Source organism: Varroa destructor, unplaced genomic scaffold (genome assembly GCF_002443255.2).
Source record: "Varroa destructor unplaced genomic scaffold, Vdes_3.0 BEIS01000001.1, whole genome shotgun sequence".
NCBI classification, from domain to species: Eukaryota; Metazoa; Arthropoda; class Arachnida; order Mesostigmata; family Varroidae; genus Varroa; species Varroa destructor.
In genome coordinates, this window is record NW_019211454.1 from 58,161,615 (window position 1) to 58,180,657 (window position 19,043).

The 19,043-nt window shown below is 43.6% G+C and overlaps 1 protein-coding gene and 1 long non-coding RNA gene across 3 annotated transcripts in view; both read right to left on the reverse strand.

Annotated features, from left to right (window-relative positions):
• Nucleotides 1-556: 556 nt before the first annotated feature.
• On the reverse strand, nt 557-1,748 carry LOC147758865 (uncharacterized). Its single transcript, XR_015318854.1, has 2 exons — nt 1,142-1,748; nt 557-913 (listed from the first exon to the last, which is right to left on the reverse strand). It is a non-coding gene; the product is annotated as an uncharacterized LOC147758865 (long non-coding RNA).
• Nucleotides 1,749-6,874: 5,126 nt separating this feature from the next.
• The window catches only part of LOC111242872 (uncharacterized), a 50,066-nt gene continuing 37,897 nt past the window's right edge, over nt 6,875-19,043 (reverse strand). For both annotated transcript variants that reach the window (XM_086976618.1, XM_022787789.2), the window contains 3 exons: nt 11,727-11,891; nt 11,186-11,398; nt 6,875-8,826 (listed from right to left, as the gene is read on the reverse strand). In XM_086976618.1, the coding sequence (XP_086832744.1) occupies nt 7,835-8,826; nt 11,186-11,398; nt 11,727-11,891 (1,370 nt within the window). In that variant the 3' untranslated portion in view covers nt 6,875-7,834. The remainder of the gene's footprint in view (nt 8,827-11,185; nt 11,399-11,726; nt 11,892-19,043) is intronic.

Consider the following 19,043-nt stretch of genomic DNA (forward strand, 5'->3'; position numbering starts at 1 on the left):
CGCCGATGGCATCCATCGGCTGAAGTCGGCGGCCGAATTGCTAGCTTCGACGGTAATAACTACCTAACCCATGGCAGCTCGTGCGTATCGTCATGGTATGCCTGCTACTAAAGAACGTATGTCATTTAATTTTAGCCAGTTTCTAAGCTTTACTGCATTATTATTCTGTATAAGATTTCTGTCCATTTATGCGACTATGCGCGAATACTGTCAAAGATCTATTATATATTTATGAGAAAGACAGAAAAATCTAAACGCAAGTGATAGACCTGAATAATGAACAGCTATGAAATTTACGAAATTGCTCTTGGAATAAACTCAGATTATTGTTTTTGTTTTGTGCAATGATGGTAACTTAAAACCAGTATGTACCGATAATCTAGCTACTTCAGTGTGGAAAAGCTAACTTTAAGGTGATGTAAATTGATTTGACCCATTTAGGTGTAAGACGTACATTCTAAGGATGCATGGAAATAGGACAACTAAGTGTCCGACTAATCCTATATGAGATTAAGTTAAGTCTGTCGAAAATTTCTTTCAGAAAGGACAGCAAGAATTCATAAAAAATCATTTATTTTTTCTGTGCCCTTTGTTTTCCGGACGGTGTGAACCGAACAACATATGCACATCAGTAGTTAAGCAGAAAACGGTGTTTTGTCCTAGAGGGCTTTACGTTTCGATTCGCCATCCTATCAATCTGATACCTTGCTGCCATACCTAACAGTTACATTTTCATTCACTGGACTCCTGCCTTTACCCTTGCGTAGTCCCTCAGGTACTAATGCAAGTCTACTAGCGAGGGTACAGTGAAATCACATCTCAGTTATCCTTGCGAAAAAACGCCAGGCTAAGACCTCCAGTTGATGTATCTTGCTGATGACCAAAAACGCATGGTAATGCTGTGGCACATTGTCTGCAAACAAAAGACAGCATATTAGCGAAAGATAAATGCACCTATTAGAGGTGTAAATAAAGAAAACACCATTAACCGCCTGCACGAAGTCAGCTAAACCCGTATCTCACGCAAACACACGTGCTCAGCACAATTGTACAAATATGAATTTTAATGGTGTGAAATATGGCACGTTTCCAAGCGAGTAGCTGAAACGTGAACAAATGATAATTTGAAAAATTTCTTTACCTAATTGTCGTCACCGCAGGACCTAGCGAGTCAAATAGAATGCTCGGCTGGCGACAATGGCCGACAAGTGCTTTTGTTGTAATTGTGCCACATCTATACGTGACACGAGCACAACAACAGACGGCTATCCCTGAATCGACGAGTATTAGGAGCGTCACGCAATAACAATGATCATTCAACCCCTTCACCTTTTTGTAGTATCAGGATCCGAAGTGGCAGCCGTTTGCACCGGCCGCAGCGGTTCGCCTGTGCCAACTTTACCTACTTGCTATCATACTATACTCAAACTGGCGACGTATCTCATGTATGACAACTCGACCAGCGAGATAGCAAACATAAACAGCAGCAGTAGAACCGGAAAACCGATACGAGGAAATAGCGAATGATAAAAATAGGCCTAACACAGATGCATGCATGCATGCATGCGTGCGTGCCTGCGTAGATGTGCGTATGCGCGAATGAGCTCGCAGAAAATCTGTACGTTTCACTAATTTGTGCGTGCGTTTCTCGTGCCCCTTGCTGTCTGTCGACAACTCCGTCTCGAGTCACCGCCACCACAACCGCGCGATCGTCGAAGTGTCTGTCGCAAGCCACCAGGCCAAAGGCTCCGTTGAAATGAAGTCTGCTACTAAGACATGCATGAAGGAGTGTTGAGACATCGGCCTTTTAGATTTGTTACCGTTTAGGTAATATAACTAATAGCACGAAGATTCAACAGCTATGGCAGCACTTCAGTTACCCTATTAACTACAGTCAATGATCGCGGTTTGTTATCCTAGCGGAATTTGTCGTGTTCGATAATGAAGTTCAAAAGACAAATTAAGTTAGACCAAATCGAGGTGACGTTTTGTAAATGAACGTTACCACAACAGGATCAAGCAAATGGAAGGAATATATTTAGATATTATACTAAGAAATAGTTTCAATAATCTACATGCTTTATGACTTTGTTCTAGACATACTCTAGGCTTGAATCAAGATAAATCCATACGATTGAAAAATGACAAAACTACTGTAGGCTGCACTGCATCCACTAGAGCATGAAGTCGCGAGCTCCACTGTCGAAGTAGACGATTAAACGCTACGTCGTTTTCACAGTAGATTATCAGTAAACCATAAGTTTAACTAACCTAACCTAACCTTTTTGACTGATAATCATTGATAAGTGTTCTACCTAATTATTTTCGGCCAGTGAGAACGTCTTGCAAGTAGATAATCGAAGTGACGGCGTCGCTATTGGACACGCTGGCACCATCTGAGAAACAAATAATTGCAGTTTCTCTATGCTTACAAAAACTGTAACTGAAAAATAAACCTAATCTATCTCAAGCCTGTGTATTGTCGATAACTGAGGATCATATTCTTCAGGCTATCGTCGAGCGCTATATACTCGATATAAATATCCCGTAATACGATAGTAACGATTCAGATTAAATGATGATCAATTATTATTGAAGATATTCTCGAGGATACGGCACTCAGTGGACCAGCAGCCTTCATTAGCCTCGTTGGCGCGATTGAGCTTTCTGACTGATGTTCAGTTCAGTCTGATCATCGCCTTATGACGATAACCAATCGTCGACTGCTTGTTGCTAGAGCCAGATAAACTCTTGTTAGCAGGGCTCGCTAACTGAGAGCAGACTGAGGTGAGAGAAGACCGAGTGTTTACACTGTGAGAAAGGCACGACATTGACTTTACTTCAGTCAGCCACTAGAAAAATCGAGACGGATTTACTCTGTCCATAGCTGCATAATACCGAATAGGATTAACGAAAGCGTTCACACTTCAGTCAGCCCACAATTGGCTGCTATTTTGCCTTAACCTGGGTGACCCGTGATTGACGATGCCAGCAATTCGATCTGCATACAAGCCAAAATATTTTATTATTTTATAATAAAAGCAACCAGACTATTTGTAGATAAATCTTCTCACATACCTCACTTTCAGGTCAGAATGCTTCCAGCGCAAATAACCTGCTTTCATATATACATAAAAACAAAACAAGTTCAAGACAGCCAATATATCTCGTATATAAATCATTTTGTTTAAGATTTAACTTTAAAGATAGCACTTGTATTATCCACCGAAAGCAATCTAACGGTAGCGTCGACTGAAGTCGGCCTGAGGTAGTTCCGCTCGATTCGTGTAGAACGATTGTCCAGTTTATCTTGCTGAAGTATTGAGCTGTGTACATGACACTCGACGAAAAATGTTTGACGAAGACCTTCATCACACATGAAGACGAAATAATCGTTTGACGCCATTTTCCTCTGACAGACAAGCGTATAATAAGCAGTGTGATCAGCGTAGACGGAAACAAGTACGTTTCTATTTAGGTAGTTTTTATCAGATCGAAATTAGAACAATCAATGGCTATACCGAGTGAATTAGATTTCGTACGTTACAGATTTATCGATCAGGCCCGTTTTTTCAGGGATATCTAAACCTTGCTTGCCCTAAACAAGCTAAGTCATTAGGAAAATTCCGTGTCCGACTCTTATCTTTATTAAAATTTTTTACTTCACAACACATATTAGATTACTTATTGAAGGCTGCAAACCTCATCTTACTAAGCGGTCGAGCTGACAATGTTACCAGCAGGCGCGCATTGAAAGACTCCAACTGTTTGATGAAGCGTGACTTATTGAAAGATATTTTGCCGTTTGTGTGGAATTATAATGGCAGATTTTTTGATAACACCCCTGAGCCACCGGTAGCAGGCGTAGCGATGTCCACATGCACCTGCATCGTTACCAGATATCGGTATCGTTCTTTGTTAACGTTTCCAGTTGATTTGGTGACTTTTCTAGCTCTTTTCGATTTCCCTGTGTTCTGCAGTGTATCTACTTACATCAGCAAACAAATGATCCACGCTTAATCCGCTGGCTTTATCGAATGGTTCGAGTCATCATAACCGGCCCGAGCTTAATGTGAAAACGCCGATCGATCTCTAATTCGACGCATACACAAAGATGCGCATGTATAAATAAATGCTCGTACATATCAAAGCTAGCAAAATTCAATATTTCTACTCTCTGATATAGCAATATTAATCCATATCTGATCTATACATATAACATTTTTGCCCCGCAAACAAACGCGAGCATTATAGGTTAGACTGTTTCTTCACGATTTGATTACACAGCAGACGGATTTACCATCGCACCGAAGTGATGTCGATACTTCGGTCATCGCAATGCGACGCCTGCCACTGGGAGTACAGCTAATGAAAACGATCGTCTTGATCGTCGATCTTAGTACTGTATAGAAGTGTAGAGCCAGCATTAGTCAAACAGGTACGTCTGATCGTTGTGCCGCATGCAACAAAATGCCAACTTTTCCACGGCCAGCGGTAGCTTCCTTCCCCGTTAGCCGAGAAGCACGCTTGCAGTCATCAAAGTTAGCGCCGCCATATTCGACGCGAATCCACTCTGTGCACGACGATGCTTACTGCACCGCGGGGCTACTGCAGCGCCGCACAGGCCAGCACCCTCTGGTTGAATTCGATTTCTCGTCATCTCGATAAACACAAGATACTGTCCCCGTTTGGCCCTTGCTTACCTATTCGATTGCACGTTTAAAATCGCTTGATGACACCGGCCGTCCGAGCCAGCGGCGCTTCGACGGCGGAAAAAGGACACTTCCATTTGTTTGTTCGTCGTCAACCGACTTGCCGATTTTCTCGCCGTGGCCGCCGCTGGTTTCCAACAGAAGCCAACGGCAACAATTACCGGCAACGAAAGAAAGAGTGCCGAAGGTTCAAAAGCGTAACTCCTTAGTGGAGCGGGCGCGCGAAGAAAAACTTCTGAGAAATGAGACATTTCTTCAATTCGCTGATCTTGCTCCTGCTAACGGTGCCTTTTTGGTCATATAGCTAATGGTACAAGATGTCGAGGACGATGATAGGTTTTGTTAGAGGGCTACATGAAGGGCTTGTCAACGGATCAGGTGCGCGACCAATGAGCGGCTGAAGCAGCGGAACGCGGCAGTTCGTCGGTTTAGGAGATGCTTTAGATTTTACGCCTGCTTGCTATAGCTGGATGTCAAACAATTAGTTTTTATTTCGGTACGATCCGTTGTACCTGTGCTTTCGAAAAACTTTTTATATACAAAGCAGTGTATATAAACTGGTGCACAGTGACAATAACCAGGGCTAGGATGAATTTCTCTTGCTGCAGTTCTGCTCAGTTATTTCAACGGCTTTACCTAAGTAGATTACTTTGGCAATAGAGAGGTGATTACTCTCGCTAGCAAATGTATCTGCCTATAAACCTGAAAAGCGCCAGTGAAGTTTACTTCAAGGAACGAGAGTTCGCTTCAGGCTGGAGGCCGACCGTCCAATGCAACTGTCGTTAACTCTGACTAAAGACGAAGCAGTACTAGCGTTATAGTCCCCCACATAGACGTAAAAAAAACAATCAATCATATACAAGGACATATGTGAGCTATTAATAAGCCCATTGATGGAAGTAATTTTCATGTCAACGACGACTTCCAACATAAGCAGGTACACTCCCTCTAATATAATGTGTATTTCGCTGCGAGTTTACATAATGTAATCCTACTTTAGCCCTGTATACATCCATATTCGTGACTATACCATGCTTGTTTTAAACTGTACGTCATGCTTACTTAAAACGCTTGCTTATGCACGATTTAGATTACTTTGGTTCAATGAGCTTTTCTAGCTAGAGATTCATCCCAGAAACAATTCCCCCAACTCACCACCATCCACGCGTGCGTGTTCAACTTGATCAGCATACTGCATGTATACCGAACTATATAGCGACTATTTCGCCAATTCATACGTTTGGACGACGGGTTGCGAAGAGAACGTTCCCCCGCCGATCCGGGCACCACTGCTATACAGCCACCTGTCAAAGCTTTCCACTCCTGAATGGGTGCGCTTTGTCTCATATTGCTAGTTTGGCATCGACCTATCAGGCTCTCGTCATTTAAATCGACGCCGATGGCAACGGCAAGTATAGGGCCTGCGAGTCAGACTCCTCCCACGGGGCGGAGCTTGACGCGGCAGACCGATGCTCACTGACCATTACTTCAAAACCAACGGTCATCGAGAAGTCAGAAATAACATCGAGAAGCAGCGACGGTAGCAGCTGTCGGTGCGCTGTTGGAAGCGGCCCGTGATAGAGAAATCAGAGAGGGCGGCAACACTCTTCGACCACGCTCACCTTACAAGTACAAGCTCAGCCTGACCAATGCACGCTGACCTAATCAATTCGTACGAGGAAGTAATGATAATTATGGCAGTGATGCTGGGACGGGTGCCACATCTTATTATCGAAGAACTTCTCGTCTCTTCTAACTCTCGGTACTCCCTAAATAAAATTGCAAACACCCTTATGACTTGTGGTTATCAGTATTTAACTTCCCAATCTGACATGAATGGAGCTGCTACGCAGCCGAACGTACGCACGTCACGGCACCCGTAGTAACAGAGTTCAAAGCGATCCCACAACCGGAAGCTATAGGCCAGTTGGTGCCGACGATCGGCTCCAAAAAATACATTTTGTATTAGGTATGCAACAAAAGTAGCAAGCAACGAGTCGCCTTTGTATTAGATAAAGGCAAAGTTCTCCTATACGTAAATCCGTCAAAATTCATGTGGTGAATTTTGACGGATTTACGTCAAGTTGATTTCGCAGGTCGATCGAAAAGCCTATCTTGTAGCTTCGCTAGCGTCAGTATATGCTTCAAATAAGAACAACGTATTAACGTGTGTACGAAGTTTATTTGTGAATTTGACGTGCACAAGAAGGTTGAACAGCATACATTGTATGTACAGAGGATATGGGAACGATTTCTCCTTTCATTGTATTGGTACTAATAATAATATAGCTAGCATTTGGTTTTGACTAGACTCAAGCGAATACTTCATGGTTTTATTTATTTAGCAATAGATCAGGATTGTTTGTGCAAAAACTCCTTCTTCAAATGTCTAATAACCAGTATTGGCACAACTGGGCATTGTATATATATATATGTGCGGGAAAACTACAATTGTGTTTTGTTATTTTTATTATTATTGTTATGTAATTATAAGTCTTCACTGATTGGACACTGGTCTTCTGATGCCACTACGTAGAGCCTCGTTACTATAGCATATTATCACTGTTATGGTAGAACATGTATTTACAAGGTGTAAAATACGATCCTATTTATAATGCAGTCATATCTAAACATTTAAATACCATAAGCAAATAGGGGGAAAGGTAAAGGAAGCCCGTAGATGGATGCCACTTTTTCGACGGAAGATTAGGGATCCCCTCCCCCCCCCCTCCCAAATAGGAAAGTGGGAAATAAAAGAAAAAGAAGAAACGGGAGAAGCACCCCACATTTTTCAACTACCACATAATAAAGAATTGAATATATGAAATCAGCTGAGATTATATTGAGTCGTCCTAGCTAACTAGGCAGCGTAAAAACCATAGGAGATGCGATGGTTTCGTTTCGAGATCTGTTCGATTCACAAGAGTAACTTTATTATGCTGTTGCCACGCTTTCGCGTGTTACACAGCCTTCAACTACTACTGAGAGATACGAAGATACTGGGTATTGACGGGTTATCGGTAAGCGGCTATATATTTGCAGCAAGTAGCTATCGACTTAAGTGCAGTCGATGCTGCTAGCGCACTCCTTCGATATTCTTTTCGTATCTATTTATCATTAAGTTAGTCTACCTTAATTGGGCTCGCTGGCCGACTAAGGTCGTCATTGTTGTTATCGGCATTGCTTTCTTCCTCAGTGGCGTTTTGCTGAGCCGGCTTGGTAAACGCTGAGAAGTGATGCAGCGCCGGTGCCATACTGTCCCTTAGATGGGCCGATGAGGATGCGGTCGAGTTTCCTATCAGAGATTGTAGGCCTGAGGCGACAGCTCCTCGGCCGGCAGCCTGTGCACTCAATCGCATCAGGACATTGTTGATCGAGAATGGGTGATTCAAGCCGCTACCATTGTTGAGGTGACCTGTAGGCGGCGGCGGAGGCGATGGAGGCGCAGGAGAATCTGCGAGCGGCGATTCTCCACCTTTATGCCCCTGGGGGGTCGAGGCCCCGCCTAACGAGTTCATTCGCTGATGACGACGCCATTTTGCTCGCCGGTTCGAGAACCACACCTGAACACGGGCTTCCGAAAGGCCAGTTTTCGCAGCTAGCCGCTCTCGTGTATCGATGCAAGGGTAGTGTGTCTTATCAAATTCCTCCTCAAGCACCTCAAGTTGTTCGGGGCTAAATGTGGTTCGGTTCCGTCGAAATTTCGGTCGATCAGCATCGTCTGATTCGCCGTTAGACTCGTCGCCGCTGCCGCGCTCACCTTGATCTAGTCCAGGGTTGCCCGAGTGGTCTCGGCCGGAAAGACCTTGGCCACCATGCGGTTGAAAGGGCAGAAAGGCAGGAGACCAAATATGCGGCGGGGGTGGGGGGCTGCTCGAGCTGCCTCGGCCTGACTGGACCTGTCCAGCTAAGCTCTTCGTACCAGCTTGCGTCTGCGCCAATGCCCCCAAGGGCATTCCGCCTACACCCATACCAAGGGCCGCGACACCCCCAACACCCCCGACGCCATAACCGGCCGCACGAGCAAACTCAGCTGCTGCTCGTTCCGCAGCCCTATTACGCAAGATCCGGTTGATTGAACTTACAGACGGCGCAGTGCTATTCGTACATACACCTGCAACAGAAAATATGATACTATAAGTATGCTTAACCTTTCGTTACTTCAATTTTCACTTCCTGCACGTTAATACTACAACAAAGGTCTACCATTTGGTTCGCTTGTGCAGCAAGCGGTTTCACGTGGTCATCTCTGTCAACAACAACAACTACGATTGCTTTTCTCTACGCTGTTGTATGAGATCCACATATGGTAGGTAAAAGCTGAGTTATTGACAGATTTTCGTGCGTATATATACGGTTCACATGCTATGATCACGGCAAATCTTTGAGGCACCCAAAAGCTCGGTTATCCATCCACATCGGTGGATTTGTTGATCCGAGCAAGTTCGAGCAGATGACATTTCTCGTACTTGTCGTCTTCAGCTTCGCCAGTCCTCGAACGCTTCTAATAGATGACGCATTCATTGTTCATTGACGTAACTAACACGGCGCGATGCCGTGATATTTAAACGAGACGTCTGGTCCTTTACCACTACTCCATTGACTGCTTTAGCCCTTCTCAGTGGCGCTAGTACTACAGATAGTGCTGTCCCTGGTCTTCATGTCATGACGCCAATGGTACAGTCGTTAGCTGGCGAAGCGACACGGTCCAGTGGCGTCACATGAAGTCGGGCGTCAACCGTCATCATGTGAATTACCCGACTAACAGGAGCTGGCATTTGAGCGTCAGAATCAATAAACGTGAATGAAGACGCCGAGTTAAGGAGGCGGTTATGACGAAAAGATCAAATAGGGGCTGTAGGCTTCAGATCGCAGACTGCGGGTCGCTGCAAAGGACTACAGACTAAGTGGTGTGCGAGCGAAGTAGGATACGAAAACCAATTTTTTTTTATTTGGACACTGGCCAACCCATTGTTGTCCTTCGAGAAAGCTGCTGCGCCACCGTTTTCCGCTTACTCTAACAGTATCTACGTAGACCGGATGGATACGTATTAGTGGAGGAGAACCTCAGCCAGCGATGAGCTTCATTCAACCAGCACTTCGTTTGCTGGACCTTTTTGCTGGCCAACTTTGGTGGTCATGATGACTTCGCCGTGGACGCACCGTCTTGCCGATCATGCAGTGACACCGCGATGAGTTCCGCTGCTCATAGGACCGCTCAAAAGTTGTGCCTCTTACTCAATCCCGCTCAGATTTTCGCCAACACGATCAAGCAAACGAGGAAGACGATTCCAATACTCACTTGACAATGATTCGACCCGTAATGGTGAACATAGCAATTTCAGTTCTCGTTTACAATATGTGGTGATCGCGAGTAGCCCAAGTAATATAAAAACAATTGCGAAGCTCAAAAGGAATTATTTTAAGGACTGAGTATGGGGTTTATAGGCTTACCCATATCGTAAAATGCACCCGCCATTCGGGCCTCACAACGTTATATATAATATGGATCTAGATAGAAAAAAGTCTTGATTTATTATAAAAAGGCTTTATTAAAACCATTCAATCGTATTAAACCCATGAAGCGCACACGGCTACTACACAGATCATAAGAGAATCTGAAAGACCATGAACTCGGATGTCCTTCTCCGTCAATGTGTCCATTCGAAGCGGCAAAAATCGAAGCTCAAATGATGGCTCTCTGCTATCCATCTGCAATTGTTTTGACTACCTGTTCAACAACGAACGTATGTACAACGACTCAGAGATCATCGACAGAGCATAACTTCTAGCTAGAAAATTATCTTCGTTAGTATTTGATTACTGAACAAATATTCTGCACGTACATACATTATAAGCTAACAGTTCCTGCCAGTTGTACACCGTCTATTCCACTTGCTGTCTTCAAGCAGTGGCACCGTTTAAATTCGCTGCCAGTGAATGGATGTCTGCGTGTGTCACTATCGCTTTATTAAATACTAACAACAAATGGGCGTGTGACTCCACATAAATGATTTGACGGCCGAACGAAATCTGTTACAAATGTGTAGTTAATAAATGAGGTATGAATGGGGTTCTGAAATGAGCCCCATTCATGTTTCGAATCCGTCGGCTTTGGCGTGCTATCAATAATTGGATCAAGCGTGAAATTTTGTTTAGTAAATCAGGGCACTATAGGAATACCGAATAGCCATATTGCTATAGTCAGATGCTAACTGAGATCTTCTCGTTTAGAATGTCTTTTGTTTTTACTATATGTGCACTCAATGTCGCATCTACGAATCTGCGCTACTGAAAGACGTTAAATATAGAACAATAACCAGTATGGTTGGATTCAAATGGAGCTTACAAATAAAACTTGAACCTAGTTGATCTCAACACACGTTGCTCTTGTAAATCATTGTTCAGTGTTTCAGCCAGCCCTAGACAGAAGCTATTTTATAAAGCTAAAGCTTTTTATTACTAAGACGTACCATCGGCAATCAGTCGCTCTCGGATTTCCCAGGCGAATATAGTCGGATTCTCCCTCTTGTACGACTCAATTTTGGCAACCACCTGCGGGGTGGCCACTTTCGGCTTTGAGCCGCCAATTACCCCTCGGTGTCCCGCGGCTCCCAAACTGCCTCCAACACCTGGCACCCCATCGATTCCAGCGCTAGTAACGGGAGCGCCTGATAATGGTGACCCTATTAATGGTTGAAAAATCCGTTCGTTGCAATTAGAATCTTTATTAAAACACTTTTCCTACATAAATTTGACTGTGTAAAAGCAGGAAGTAAATATCAAGTTAGCATGTGCGACTAGGTGATGATCTCGGCAACATGGGTTATTGCAAAGCTGTCCCCGGTAGCCCACCCTGAGTTGTGGGGGAATATCTTCAGAACGCATTCATTACTGTTAACACTGTAACCGATTGACATCCATTAGTCGCCATGCGGAACTGGGTCAAGAAAGGTCTCTAAAAGTACGAATCACCAAAGTGGCGTTTAGTGCATAGAGGTAGTGAACGCTTACTTTGTTGCTCAAGCAATAGTTTTCCAACATGCAGGCTCGGATTGTGTTGTGCCTGAAGAAGTCGCGCAAGGTCATGGGGCGGCCGTAGGGCTGTTAGCTGTGAAAGGTCTACCGGAACACCTAGTCCTGGTAGGGAGAACGCAGGCCACAACGATGAGGGAACTCCTAAAAGTCAGTGAGAAACAAACAGAAGTACAGCGAGACCAAATATAAAATCGTCATACTTTATCTATCAGTCAGTTGTTCAGTCGGTTTCATTGTACGCGCCAAACACGTGCGCACGACAGAAACGATCTATAGTAAAATAGCACGATTTGACTTTTCACTCCTGCCATTTTTTCATTGGCCCCTATGTAAAATTCATATCAGATTATGGGTTACATACAGGCGTACACAGTAGATTACTAGAATAAAATGGGAGACTAGGAGAATTAAAATAGCTAGAGATGAAACGGCCAACATCCGTCAACGGGGTCGATACATGGCTGCAGTTGTCCAAACGACAATGTCGCGATAATGGCAAGATATACTATGATCCAGCTATCAATTATGATAGTGTTTAATTGGGCTGAAATTATGCGGACACCTCGCAGAGGTCCTTGGAAGAGTATACAGCACGAAGTTTCTCCGTGCTATTTACTCGAGTTTAGACGGAATCAGACGACCGAAAGGCAACAACTTCGCTTATTGACGGTTCGTTTTCCGAAAAAACGTACATTTTCGGAGAGACGTAGATTCTGTACGCAGCCGTTATTTCGTCGTCGACTAAGGATTGAATCTACGAAAGAAACATAACAAAAAGTTGTATATTTGAACAGTTACATGTCACGATTCGGCCAAATAGTCCGGTATACCAACGATAATAGCTACGACTAATGTTTATTAAGTATTTGCAAATCTTATCAGGGCTTAAGGCTTTAAAGCGAAGTGGCAGTAGCTAACTAACGCAGGGGTGCACGACTTAACCTCGACAACGGCGGAAAACGCTTGTAGTACGCTTACCGCTGACATCTCTTCTGTCAATCTCAGGTAATTTTTTATATTTATTATCGTAATCAGGTAGATAGGTTGGTAGAGGGGACAAACGAGCGCCGCATGCTACATTCGTTAAACCAAAATAGGGTACGACAACAACACCTGGTCCAGCTGGCGACGACGCAGACGCCTTAAAAGCACGAGATTATAAGGAAAGAGAAAACAATATGATATAAAATACGATACTGATGTAGAATGAAAAAGAAACTGTTGGAAAGCTTCGAGTTCTTTGTTGGCAGCAAGTGCGCTTCGCTTAAATGTTTGTTCGTTTTACGCGGAATCTAATCCAATATCTGCGGCCCTTATTAGATCAGCGGCCGATACACAACAACGATAGCGGCGATATCGTTAAAGTCTTCAACGTCACTTTTATCGCAAAGGATAAATCGTTTATACAGCGAACCGCCACGCATCGATGTGCGTTAGCGCACACGGAACCTTATTTGCTACTCTTCTTGTCGCCGTCGGGGGCAACAACAAAATTCGAAAATAGGTGGAACATCGTAGACGACAACAGGGGAACTACAGTATACTACTTGGAATTGAGCTTCCAACTCAATGCAAATACGCAAAGAATAAATTATCTCGCACGCCTCGTTCCCGACAACGGTACACCGAATGTGTGATGTTCGCTACTAAAAAAAAACGCAAGAACAAAAACCAACATCGGGGTTTTTTAAGCCGAGTGAACACAGGGACATCATCCACTTGCATACGCACCTGTTTGTATATGACGTCTAATCATTTGGACTGAAATATTGCGGTCGAAATGGTAACTTATTTAAATTTCTGTGTTTTTTCTGCATTTTTCTGGTTGATTTTTTTCAGACGGCTGCCGTCAAAACACGTATATGCATCTCTTCAGAGCCCATTCGTCGTTAGTGAAAACCGGACTTCACAGACTGGGCAAGTTTGCGTTGTGACTTCAAACCTCATCTAATTGTTTTTCCGGTCGCGATCGATGCTAGAGGGCTTAAGTTTTCTCCTCTGCGATAATTTTCTCATCATCGATAATCCGTAATGTCATCATCTCAATCAATCATTCGATTTCCAGGTTAAGCCGCCAATCGATTCCTATAAGTATCAACTTAACGAATCTCAGGCCATATACAAATATAAAATACCCGCGCACTTTATGTGAAACCGGGGAAGTTTAATAATACTTTTTGTATTCAAAAAGCAAATAGCATAGGGTATCTGAAAAAATTACTTTATTTGAAACATGATGCAGGATTGCCATCGTCTATCGACCACTTGGGCTTCTATTGAACGGTGCTATGTTTGTGGGTCGATGGGTCGGCTATTTGCGGTCATCACATAAACGTTATTTTCACAGTTGAGCATCGAACTCATCTGACGAAAACCGACACAGCAAAGCACAGATGAAATATAGATGACGATGCATTTACTTAGTAAATCGACAGCACAACTATGTTCGCTAGATAAATAATTTTTTTCTTACCTTTACTGCCTCTATCGACTGCTGCACAAAACTACAAGTTCAGATTCGCATGGCCGAGGCTGCCCGATTCTCAAAAGATCGCTAGGGTTTAACTCGATTCCGATTCCCAGCCGAGTCAGCCAGTCAAGGACCAATAAAGAAATAATGTCCACGATTCAATTTTTAGACACGACGAGCTAGACCAACGAAGTAAGGCAGCGAATCAACCAGAAAAAAAATAATGTAAACGTAAACAAACAACAGCAAACGCAGCGATCGCAATAAGCGATTTCGCTGCCACCATTCTATCTATAATCTTGTTGATCCTCGACATTTGATCTACAATTGGTCACATTTTTCTCACAGCTCCCTCCCCCCCCCCCCTACCCCCCGGCCCGGTAACATTTTACCTGCTTCGTTCTAAATAATTCCGTTCCAATCTATTCTACCCAGCCCGTTATTTTCCGGACAGGGGTACGCGGCAACGCCGAACGGCTAGCTGGCCGGCCAATGTACCGCAGTGACTCTGTAAAGTCGCCGGATAAAAATGGTTACAACAGCAGTAGCAATAGCAACTGAACTTTGTCATCGTTTGTCCGCCTGCTGTTTAATTTGAGTACCTTAACTATCACCATGTGCGTTCGCCGGCAGTCCGAAACGATCAGCCGGTCAGCCAAGTAAACATCACTGAGGCATTTTTGAAGACCGCTTTCATTTAAACACTGTCCCTACAAGCCTATACAGCGGCCTAGCTGGGGTCGATTTCGCTGGCATTAATACCATGTGGATAACCGCTAAGGTGTTGTAAAGGATGCTGATGATGGTGGTTACATTATCCATTAAACTTAATTAACAGACAAGCAACAACTGTGGCCGCAGTGGGGGCCATGGACGCTGCAGCGGAGAAGAGCCTGATGGGGCAAGTGGGCTTGCGGACGTCGGCACGTTCGATCGGCCACCCAAAGCAACAAAATGGACGACATTTCATAGACATTGAGGACCAATTTTTGTTGCCGAGTGACGTGGTCGGGGGAGCGGCCCACAAACCGACGGCAGAACGCAAGTAGACAGAAATGACGGTTGCATCAGTGGCGTCGGCAACGAAGGGTGTATCGACACTACTACGGCAACCTCGGTTCCCACGATGAGTCGAAAACGGTCGCTTCGATGGGGATCACAGCTGAAGTCGTAGCAGCGGTAGCAGTAGCCGATAACGAAGCAGAAACAGAAACTGAAGAAAAATGAAGGACAAGACGTGCAATGACAACGAGAACAGAGACGACGACGGCGGCGGCGGCGGCGTCGACGTTGAACGAGAAAACAACGCTGGCCGCAACAAAGTCGCACTGACAAAGACGTAAGGAGCACAACAGAGCAAATTCGCTATCCCAAATGTATTCGAATCCCGCTTTTGCTGCTGACAGGTGATCGTAGTACGACTACCAGCGTGAGTAGGTGCTCTGTCCTCCTTAAGCTTCTACATGCAGCTTGTCCTTTTTTTACTTAAACCAGCAAACGTAAATTGCAGTAATAATAATACAAGGCACTATTTTTGTTTACTGATGCTCACACTAGGTATTCGTATATACATTCGTATTTTCTGCGAACACATGTTGAAAGCTATGGAAGTATGGTGATTATCCTCGAGTTGTGTCGGCACAACAGATATATGGCTGTCAGCAGTCCATATTCAGAAGTTTGGCTTTTCGATGCATACTTTTGAATCGTAACTTCGTTTTGGCCGCTTCAAAATACGATTATAGAGTCATACACATATATGTGGCACTTCAGCTGAAGATCGCACGAGCATTTCCTTCTGCACAGTTTCCTACCCAGGCGTAAATCGTCTGATGCATATATCATATACAGCCAGAATTCCAAAACGGATACAATCTCGTGATTTGAAATAGATATGTTCATATCGTATCTACATATGCTATGATATAATTAACTTACAATAAGTTAACGATGCCGCATAGTCTAACGTAGTGTACTTCATAGCTGCCGAAATAACAATAAAATCACTAAAAGTAATGTTAAGGTCGAGCCTGGTAATGAAACGAAAAGTAGAAATACATAGTTCTCTCTCGTTGAATTCGCTAATATTTGTGCTATTGCATAAGCGATCGCAGTTTCCGGCACGACGACGCACGTAGGAAGAGCCAATGGCGCTGTGATATCGATACTGAGTGAGGACTTCACCGCACCACTGGCGATGGCCGATGTCGGCTAACTAAACTCCCCGAGTACCGTAAAAACAGTGGCGGCAGAAACGGTTTCAAACGTGCCTATCCCTCAATCTTAATGGCCGCACAGCTGCGGCGGCAGCAATAGCAGGCCACAAACGTAAATACACAATTAGATAAATATCTCTTCTACTGAATCGCGGATTTCTGTTCGAAGTGTATGCTATGTCGACAGACAGGGGAGATCGGCAATTTATGACAGCATGGGAATTCAAGCACTCGCTCGTTGCATAGAAGTGAATCAGGTTGATTTAGCCAGCAGTAACAGAAACTACTTATGAGACGAACATATATGCATAGGTGGATTAAGTTCGGCTAGAATATTGAACCATTTTTAGATCGTTTGTCATGCCGCGTCTTTTTGTGCTTGAATAAAAAATAAGTCTACCAGTAAACGTGCGTATTTCTCATGCTTAGTCGAGTGCTATCAAGGCTGCCAGGCCAAATATGTTCATCTGGCACCCTCGTTGCAATCAGACTAAGCACTAGAGATATTGCCTCGAAGGTAGAAGATACGCCAATAACTTGAAAATCATCTCGGGTGTAGTTTAATGTTTAAATACAAATACAGCTAGAGAAAATAAAGTTTTCAGCCTGTTTTTGTCCAAAACAGTCGCCATCAGCCTGCAGACGGTGCCTAATTATGCGATAGGTAACACTATGCATTAATAAAGATAACTAAGCATCTCGATGCTATGGGGTGCTTATGACGTTTGAAGTACAAGTTCGAACTAACGCCTAGCTAATGACAACGTCGACGTTTGAAAAAAATTCTCGTGAGGACATTCAGGGGCCGCTGATGAATTTGCATTCAGATTGGAGTAGTCGCTTTATCATACGCCACGTCGCATATTCATATTTTGCTCTCTAAAGATTTTTTAAAAAAATTGCGGAATCGAAGCTGGTGAAAACAACTCACGGGAGCTCTCAATCCGCGTCTAAGCATAAATGCCACTAATTAGTCTACGTAATGAGATGATCTGACGTATTTATGTCTAAAGTAATGGGTAACTCTACTAGGTTGGTTCTGTTGAGTTCCTATCGTTCCTGTCGCCTCTGATCTGAGCGGTAGCAGAATTTACTCACAAAACACCAATGTGACACAAGTCTCTGGCCTCTTATAAAGACATCCATGTTGGCCACATCAAGAGCGACTCAATCTGGGGGACTTGCGCCGATCGATAGTTGTTATAAAGACTTCAAAACGATTCAGAGTGCATAATGCCTGATAACATTACGTCCATTGTACAAAATATAGCAGTTCATTATCATATCACTCATATTCTATAGGCGACAAGGACTCACTCGTCACGACCAAAGATTACGACTAGGGCGAGAGAACCCTACGAACCCATCGGACGAGAGTTTAATGTCCTAACCATGCTTAGCGGGAGACAGGTACAATCGATGGCAAAAAGGACGAAGGGTCCTTTGTCTGCTAAAGCGCTTCGTTCTTTTGAACCTCCTGTGATAAATACGTTACCCAACAAACGCCAACAAGTGCATATCTCATGTTGGCGCAATAAATTTTTCAAGTAGGACAACCGCTTCGCCCTAATCTTACCAATATATACATATATCTATATATGTAAGGCATCATGCTTATCTACGTTAATAGAGTCTATCAATAAACGTTATATAAATTGTAGTTGAGTTGTAGCTCAATGAGTTGTAGCTGCGCAACTGGAACAGAGCGCTAAAATACATTTTCATTATGTTAACACATTCTCGACGTATTGTTTGCATACGTCCCTTACAACCTACGCCATCTATTCATTGAATTTCGACATGTTACACATAATTGAAACGCATTCGTCTGGATCTATTTAGAATCAGTCACCATAGCTATGTCAGCTCGTCAGAGAAGCACGTCCACCGAATCTGGAACGTATGCGTTCAGTGCAAAGCAACAGTTATATAGACGCCGACAGCCTGCCTACTGACCCAACCCAAATCATATAGATTCGGTGTTATCGTCACTGGGTCGTGTTTGTCTCTTTTTGATTGACCCACCCAGTCAAGGTTAATTTTCTGATTAATGGGACATAGCGGGTCATTGGCTTGCAAAGCTATAACTTCGAGTTAGTAGCCTACACCTGCTCATAGCGTGTGAAAGTTCAAGTAAATAAACAATGCTTCTGTATATAGTACATTTAAAATATTCCTCACTGATTAGCAGGAGAAGAATATAGATAACTGTAAGAAGAGCGGGAACCAAGGCTGCTAGCTGATTGTGTGACAATCGCTAGTTGACACTGGTAAATCTCAACACAGTTGAATATAAAAGAAGCCAGTGGTGGATTTTAGCACGCCCAAACGAATACGCTGGTACCTTAATATAGTTCCAGTCTTATCACTATGACATATTAATTGATTACTATCACAAGTGTTAAAAGCCTCTAACATCTACATATGCCAAATGGGATTTAAGTGCTTACCAAGCACGTTTTCGTCCATCCAAAATCCATCGTTATTCAACCTATGAAAACTGAAGATCTGCGCTGTCATAGTGTCAGGATACTGTCTTGCCTTAGCTACGATGAATTTGACATAGAAGCGAACGTTCCGAACTTTACGTATGGAAAGGCGTCAGTA